At 60.3% G+C, this 8,287-nt stretch overlaps 1 protein-coding gene across 5 annotated transcripts in view; it reads right to left on the bottom strand.

Moving 5' to 3' along the window:
• Positions 1 to 8,287, bottom strand: part of ARHGAP44 (Rho GTPase activating protein 44) — a 176,227-nt gene that overhangs the window by 3,211 nt on the left and 164,729 nt on the right. For 4 of the 5 annotated variants that reach the window (XM_027047646.2, XM_027047641.2, XM_027047644.2 and 1 more), the window contains 2 exons: positions 4,667 to 4,824; positions 2,025 to 2,414 (listed from right to left, as the gene is read on the bottom strand). In XM_027047646.2, coding sequence (XP_026903447.2) covers positions 2,025 to 2,414; positions 4,667 to 4,824 — 548 coding nt within the window. Of the gene's footprint in view, positions 1 to 135; positions 187 to 2,024; positions 2,415 to 4,666; positions 4,825 to 8,287 lie in introns of all 5 variants that reach the window. The other variant, XM_027047642.2, reaches the window with a different exon arrangement.

Genomic DNA, 8,287 nt, shown 5'->3' with positions numbered 1-8,287 from the left:
CCAGCGGTCCCCCGAAAGCCAGAGGGGCTCGCGGGCGTCCCCGAGGCCGGGGAGGGCGTGGAGTGGAGCTGCCATGCGGGCGGGTCGGAGCCACATGCAGAGCCGGGCGCGCCGTGGCCCCGGGGGGCCGCTTACCCTGAAATCCCCCTCACGCGCATCCGCAACCGCGGCCCTCCCGTCACACGGCTGCAGGAACACAACGACAGGATTCGGAGAGAGGAATAAACACGATGAGACAAGAACGGGACAAAAAACTACGCCGAGCAGGACAGTCCGTCGGGCCGCGCCCCAAGTGTCACAGAGGAGGCCCGTGCGGACGGACAGGACGACAGCGTGCTGCAAAGAACACGGACACGCCACGGCGTGGGGGCCGCCCCTCAGAGCCTTCCACTGCCCACGTTCGGCCCCCCAATTTGTCCTCTGATGGTGTCACCACCCGTCCGTCTCTGTCCAGGGGCAGCCCAAGCTCCTTCCGCTGCTTCCGGCATCAACGATGCCACCCCGCGTCCCTTCCCTGGGGTGGCTGGAGGAGCGGCCCCTCGGGCCGACTCGGGGTGACCTCGAGCTCCTGGGGTCACCCGGGCCCCCTCCCCTGTGGAGGCATCACCACCGTCAGCTACCAGCAGGAGGCGGCACTCACCGTCGATTTTCAGGGAGGAATTTCCTGTATTTTTTACAAGCCTCGGGGCAGCCGTCAGCGGCTGTACCTCGGACCTTAATCACACCCCAAAATAAAGCCAAAGCACCAGAGGCTGCTCCCCGCAACGTTCCAATCTCCCGACCCGCCCCAACCGCTCGGATCAGACAAGCCCAAGGGCGCTGGACCCCGCAGGCTCGCCCTCCCTCGTGACCCAGGTGGGAAAAAACCTCACTCCTGGGGGAGGGGGGCGGGAACGGGTAAAACTACCATCCCCGTCGGAAATCGCAGGGACCCTGAGACCTAGGACCCCTGACGCGTGCAAGGTATAGTGTGTGGACGCGGTAGGTGCACAGGTCACGTGCACTTGGGTGTGGTGTGTACGCATGTGTAGGAATCTGGTACGTAACGTGGACGCGGACGTGGGGCATGTGTTCGTGTCTGCGCAGGGTCTGCGTGCTGTGCGCGTGAATCCGGGGGATGTGCACGCACACCCCAAGCCGCCTCGGCTTCTGCTCCTTGGGATGGCACAGGAGAGACACGCCCGCGGCCCCGTTCCAGGTCGAGATGCGGCCCGGCGCCCTGCCTGCCTCCCTGACCGAGGAAAACGCTCGAAGGACTTGGGCGGCCGCCGCAGAGAGTCCCTAACGTCACGTGGTCGAGCGCGCCTGAGGAGACGTTTCAAAAATACCCTCTTTCTCCAACCCACAAACGGGTTCTGCTGAATGCGGCATTCGTGATGTCGCGCTTTTACGTTTTCTCTGTTGGGGCGGGGGGCGGGGATAGCTCCATCTTTAATTTTCAAACTTCAAGCAAAACTAAATGGAGCGGTCGTGGGCTCGTCCGACAAGCACCTCAAAGAGCCGGGATGGCGGGGCGGGAATACGCATCTTTCCTGAAACCCACCCTCCCCTGAGCGCGGCTGGAAACGCATTTTTCTAACGAGGCTGGTTTCCTTAAGAGGGAAACACCGCCTCTGGTTCTCGGCCTCCGTTCTCAAGATCGGGGTCTGCAACTGCGCCTGCACGTGGGCTCTGGCCGAGGCAAGCGGCCAGTACACTCACCTGCGCTTACGCGCCGGCTGGTCTGGATCCCAGTCCGGCCCCACCCTCCCCTGAAGCCCCATCCCGAGGACTCGGTGCTCAGCCCCCAGGTTCCGAAGGGAATCCGGAATCGGAACCCCGTGCCGGCAGGGGTTCCACGGGGAGAAATGCCATCGGGAGCGCTTCCCGCGGGACAATCTGGATCTACTGACCTCGTGGCGGGGGAGGGGGGGGCTCCTCGGGCCCCAGCGCAGCTTGTCGACGGACAGTGGCGCCAGTGACCCCGTCCACCGGGCACGGCCAGCTGAGCGCGGAAAAGCATGCGGGCGCCGCGGCTCGGTTACCTGTAGACATGCTCTCCCCGGGGGCCACGCCATCCAGCACGGGGTGCTCCGTGGACTGCGGACTCGGGGCCGGCAGGCTGACCGTAGGAGGCTGAGGGGGCGGCAGCGTGGGTCTCTGTCGGGGCTTGGGGGTGGGCCGAGACTTGGCCGCGGCGCTCGTGAAGCCGGCGGGGGAGGCCAGGGCAGGGGCCGCAGGGGCCGCGGCGGCCGGGGAGAGCTGGCCGGAGGCCAGGGAGTACCCCTGAGGGTAACTCAGTCCGTAGGGCGAGGGGGTGCTCGGGGGCGTGGGGGACAGGCTGAGCGGGGACGGCTGGCCGGCAGACTGGTCAGCCACGGCCCCCGGCTGGCCGAAGGGGACCTTGGGCGGGATGGGTGCCAGCTTCTTGGAAACTGGAAGAGAAAACGCAAGAACATACACACGCGAGGTTGTGACGCGTGCCTGTTGTCGGCCCAGCCTCGCCACCCCCTGGCCTACGCTCCCCCCGCCCTCGCCACCCCGCGCGCAGCCGGTACAGCTTTTAGAGATCCACCCAGAACCGCAAGCTTTCTTGCCTTCCCATCTGCGCTAGTCTCTCCTCCTCCGCCCTGGATCCCTGCCGTGACGCACACGTGGCCCCAGCCAAGCCCGAGAGCGCGCTGCCCACGCACGGCCAGTGGCCGGCTGCCCAGCGTCCTCTCGTGGCTTCCGAGAGGTGACAGGTGTCCAAAGTGCACTGGGAAGGGGGAGTCTGCGACACGGGATCCGACAAGGACGATCAGAGCTCACTTGGAGACACGGGGGACCCTGGAGCTGGGCAGGGGGGCGGGGGCGAGCGTCTGGGGACTTCTGGCTGAACCTGCCCATTGGCTCCCGGCTCCTGGCAGAGCGACCGATGCCCCGGGTCCTCTGGCCGCAGAAGCCCAGCGTCTCTCTCGCCTTCTCTGTCCTTTCCCGGTCCTTCCTCGGAACCCTGTCTACTCGCCTCCCACGTGGTTTTCTCTCGAGAATTGTACCCTCTGGGCAAAGACCACCCTGGCATACTGCCCCAACCCCTCTTTTTATTTACTTGACCGTGCTATGGGATGGCAGATACTTTACAAATTACAGATGAACCGGTAAGAAGGACAAAATCCAGCACTTGGATGACCCCGCTGATGTGCAGACGTTTTGAGAAAGCGATCACTAACTAACGTGGCAGAATCAGGTGAGGGCTGCTGGGGGCAGCGCTGATTCCAGAAGAAACTGCCTTTTAGATGCTCCAGGAGGCACCGAGGACTCTTCTCCCTACCCCCGCTTCCCACCCCCCACCTTGGAACCAAATCTATTCTAATGCGCTCCCCGGGCTCTGCCGGGGTGCGGAGTGGACAGGGACGGTCTCACCAACCTGGGGTCAGGTCCCTACCGCGTCTTACCCACTGCAGTTTATTTCAACCTCCTCCACACAACAGGCAGGGCAGTCTATCCCGCACAGGGTTGTAGTGGTTACACAGCATCATTCATGAGAGCAGCAACCAGGACCCGTAACAAAACCACTGCTCAGCCGGACAGCCCCCGCGAGGACAGCCGGGGCTCTCGACGGCGGAGTGGCTGCTGCTGGACTGACTCGGGTGGGCGGCGAGCGGAGACCCTAGGCACCGAGGCTCGAACACAAGCTGGGGGGAGGGGAGTGCCAGGTGACGGCACCATGTCTGTGATGACACTGACCACTCCTTGGTGGAGACGGGACTGGGCCATGACATAAAGCTGGAGGCACGGTGTGAAAAGACGAAGGGGGCTTAAAAACACACAAAAAAGCTTGGGGCGCCGGGGTGGCTCAGTGGGTTGAGTGTCTGACTCTTGGTTTCGGCTCAGGTCACAGTCTCACGTTCGTGAGTTCAAAGCCCCACGTTGGGCTCTGTGCTGACAACACGGAGCCTGCTTGGGATTCTCTCTCGGCCTCTCTCTCTGTCCCTCCCCTGCTCACACTCCGTCTCTCTCTCAAAAATAAATAAACTTCAAAAACATTTTTTAAAAAATTAAAAAAAAAAACCAAAAAAAGGTTAGGACAAGTACACATTCCGTGCTGCTCCCCATTTATGAAATGTCCCCACAGAGCAGCTCGTTAGCTTCCGGAAAGTCATTCCAGAGAGAATAACTGGGCCTTTTACAGTACGCTCCACGGAAGATTCTGGGTTGGGTGGCTCATGGGTCCGCCTTCCCAAACAGAAACACGGAAGGTCAGGACTCCTGTGGAAACAGTCCCGATTCCCTCGGGAACCTTCCAGAAACAATCTGTGGAACCTTCCAGAAATGATCCCAGGGGTAGGCAGCTGTGCGCCAGTGTCTCTGGCCTCCTGCCGAAGATGCCACATAGCATCTTAAACGATGGTGGTAGGGCCTGGAAGGGTCCTTGAAGACCCGTGCCATCCTGGGCAATGACGTCTACACAGAGGTCTTAGTGTACGAGAACCGATGCCCTGGGTACACTGTTCAAATGAGTCGAAGAAGGAATAAATATGAAGTGGGCCCTCTCAGAGCTGGTTAACTTCCAAAAGCTCTCACGCCGGGCCCAGGGACGTCTCGCTAAGTCCGCGGTTTCTCAATATCCACGCCCGCCGAGGGACACAAGCGTCCAGGCAGTGTCCCAGGCCCGAGACCCACGCGAAGGGTGGCGGTGACGTACCTTTCCGAAGAGTGTGAGGGCTCTGGTCTGGGGGCGGCTGGCTGGGGCTGGCGCCTGGTGGGGCCCCTGGCTGGGTCCCCATACAGGGCGTCCCCTGGCTGGAGCCTGGACTTCCTTTCTGCCCAGATCCAGGAGAAAGCTCCTTGCTTTTCGAAGCGCTGGAATAGAAGCACACAGGATAAGAAAGCCCCTGAACTTGGGCAGGTGCAGCGTCTGCCTGTGGGTCGCAGTCCCGCGTGCTCCTCCGGGCCAGCTCCGGTCTGCCCCACGCCCTTCATGATGCCTTCAGAGATACTCCTGGAGGCCACCGTCCCTTCCTGGGCTCTGGGGGCCTGGGTGCTGCTCCCATCTCCACATCCGTGGCCCCCACTGCCAGCCCCCTCTCCATGCCTGTGCCCTCTGTCCACCAGGAGACCATGAGCATCTCCACTCTATCCTGTGATCGACACGGGGGTTCTTGGACACCCTGACATGGGAACACCTAGCTGCTCTTGGTGTTTCTGTGTCCACGGCATAGCAGGGCCAAGAGGGCTTCCCTGGGTCACTGTGTGACATGGGGGCTCCCTGCGGGGCCTTGTGGCCGTGGCTGTCCGCTGATTTCCCTGACCTCCACCACAGCCCCAAGCCGAGTAGGGCTTCTGGAACCCATCCTGGGGACGAGCGAGTCCCAGCAGGTGGGAGGGTTAACACAGTCCTCGTCTGTGCTTCCAAATGTGGCCAGCTCAAGTCCCAGGCCCCCCGGCTTAGGCGGCGTAAGGGCCAATGGGAGTGAGGGCCTCTGACGTCCCTTGAATTGACAAAGGGACACCTGGGTCACCGTGTCCCAAAGGGGATTCATCCTTCACTGCTGGCTTTCCGCCAGGCATGGTCCTAAGCATCAAGTGCATGTTAAGAGACACCCTACTCCACGCCACAGAATAGGGACAGCAGATATACGGCCAGCTCATCTCTCCGCCCCATCCCCCACTACGCCCTCCAAGGCAGACATTCCTAGTTGATCTCCAGATGTCCCCTCTGCTGGGGTTCCCCACGTGGTGCTCCAGGAGGCCCCTGGCAAACCAGGGTGTAAGCTACCTGCCAGCCGTACAGGAAACCGCCTGGACTCTGATGCCCTCGGGTAGGGTGTGGGGATGGGAACCTGAGTCCTTCACCCTGGCCACCTCTTCCCCACGACAAGAGACAGAGCCTAAATCTATCTCGAGGCCCCAACTATGAGAGCTACAGATATGGCACCCCTTCCCACCGGGGTTCGGTGAGAAGGGCTGGGAGGCAGGGGCCGGGGCTGGGAGAGCAAATGCCAAAGTACAACTGGTTTTCCCCGCGTGAAGGAGTGAACGGAGAACCATGTCCAAGGCCGTGGTAAACTCTCCCCCTTCTCGGGGGGGGGGGGGGTTTCAAACCACACGTGGGTAAGTCCCCTCTCCGCCCCCCAAAAAAGCCATTTCATCCAGAGGGTCTGGAAGGGCAACTCCTTTCTCTGTGCTGTTAACAAAAACAATGAAACCCTCGAGCGCCCTTGGCTCACTCGGGTGAGGCAAGAATCTGTCTTTTATTCTTCCTCAGACCCAACGTCACCAGACACCCAGGTATTCAGGCCAAGTATCTATTCATCCTTCCTTCCACCTCTACCGCCATTAAAACAGTAAAAGAAAACACGAAAGTAGCAAAGAATCTGCTTCTTGGGGGATTCCAGACTCTTCTTCCTTAAGATTGGTAAGACACCTGCCCATGGAATGTAGGGACCAAGCAGCTCACACATCTTTGCCCCGCTCAGCTGATGCACCGCCCCCCCCCCCCCCCCCCCCCAGAAACAAGTCTTTACCTACTTACTAGCCTTGCTGGTTTCTCTCTAGCACAGGTGCAGCTGACCCAGTGGGGAGACGTGGGGTGTAAGGTGGTTACTAGGAGCGCTACATGGAGAAGGCCCAGGGAAGGGCCCGCTCAAGGACACGTTAGTTCTGGGGACACAGGACTCAGCGAGCTGGGGCACAAAGGGGGCGGGAAGCAGAGTCTGGGGTCAGAGTTAATGCCAAGCACATGAGTGGGAGGCCGAGGCTGAGCCTGGCTGGAGAGAGCCGCCAGGCCTGGAGGTTTGGGGGAGGGGGCGTGCTGGGGTGGGGGGGGGGTGCACGGAGAGGCTCGAGCAAGCCAGAGGGAGGAGGGAAGGGCCTGACATCCTGGGGAGGCAGCTGGGGGGGGGGGGTGGCGCGTAATAGGAATCTGGCAACTGGAGGCAACATCATCTGAGCTGCAAATGTCCACAACACAGAAAAAACCAAAAACTCCAATGGAACACCCGTCTGTACCGGAAAGAATCCACGTGGGGGAGAGAAGGAGAGAGGTAGGAGACAAACAGAAACGCTGGTGCCCAAAGGAAAGCGACAGCTGGTTACCCCGAGAGAAAGGGACGGTACGATGTATGGCTGTAGAGAGACAAGAATGGCCTCTTGGTTACTCTGATCCAGCGGGTCATGTCCCCTGCCCGTGAGCGACTCTCAAGGCCACCCAGCTGTGACATTCCGGGACACCTTCAGAGGCTGGGGGAATCCACCTTTGAGGGGCATTTCCTAGAAATGTTGTTTCTACGCCAAACAGTGTTTAGCACCAAGTGTTGCTTCAGGCTCAGTTAGTTAAGTGCCCGACTCTCGGTTTCAGCTTGGGTCATGATCTGGTGGTTCGTGGGTTTGAGCCCCGCATCGGGCTCCATGCTGATAGCGCAGAGCCTGCTTAGGATTCTTTTTCCCTCTCTGCTCCTCCCCTGGTTGCTCTCTCTCTCTCTCTCTCTCCCTCTCTCAAAACAAATAAAATGAAATAAAATAGAGTAAAATAAAATAAAATAAAATAAATAAAAGTTTGGCTTCCCGAAGTCTCCAACAAAATTTTTCCAGCAGCAGCAGCCATGGGGGAACGCTGTGTCCCCTAACAGAACGCAGAGGCATCTGATTTTTCCCAGAACACATGGAAACACCCAGCAAAGCAGTCTTGTGCCATTCCCACTTCTAGGATACCCCTTTCAAGGAAGGGCCAGACGAGGAAGGGCCAAAGTCTCTCTCCCCTGTGACCCCGGGGTGGCCGTCGCTGGGACGGGACTGCCCGAAGAGCATCGATCACACGTTTCCTCCTTGGATGGACCCAGTCCTCCATAAATGCTCACTGCACTGGCGGCGCCCTGAGCTGGTCTGCTTTCTCCCCCCCTGGAAAGAATGGAAACTCCACCCGGCAGCAGGCTGCATGGGCCACCAGGCCCAGGGAGGCCACCCGACTTCCTCTCCAACTTCCCCGATCTGCGCCCGGGAAACTAGGCAGTGAGAACGGTGCAGAGGAGAGAAAGGGAGAAATACTTAAACTCCGTATTTCGAAACCGGACGTATTTACAGCCCAGGAAGCAAGCGGACAGGAGAGCGGGAAGCTTCGATCTCTCACGGATTTTAAGAGCTGCCACCTTGGCCGTCTGCTGGCGGAGGGAGTGGGGGAGGGGGAGGGAATGCTATTCTTGGGAAGCCTGGGCTCGGTCTGAAAATCCGGGGAGCTGGGAATCAGCAGGTGCCGGCGTGACGCGCGAAGCCAAACACGAAGGCTCAGGCACTGGGAAAGTCACAGCAGCCAGAGGCCCCCCCCAGA

This window comes from Acinonyx jubatus, chromosome E1, assembly GCF_027475565.1.
Source record: "Acinonyx jubatus isolate Ajub_Pintada_27869175 chromosome E1, VMU_Ajub_asm_v1.0, whole genome shotgun sequence".
NCBI lineage: Eukaryota > Metazoa > Chordata > Mammalia > Carnivora > Felidae > Acinonyx > Acinonyx jubatus.
The sequence above is the reverse complement of the archived record's forward strand: the minus strand, read 5'-3'. Positions and strand labels throughout refer to the sequence as shown.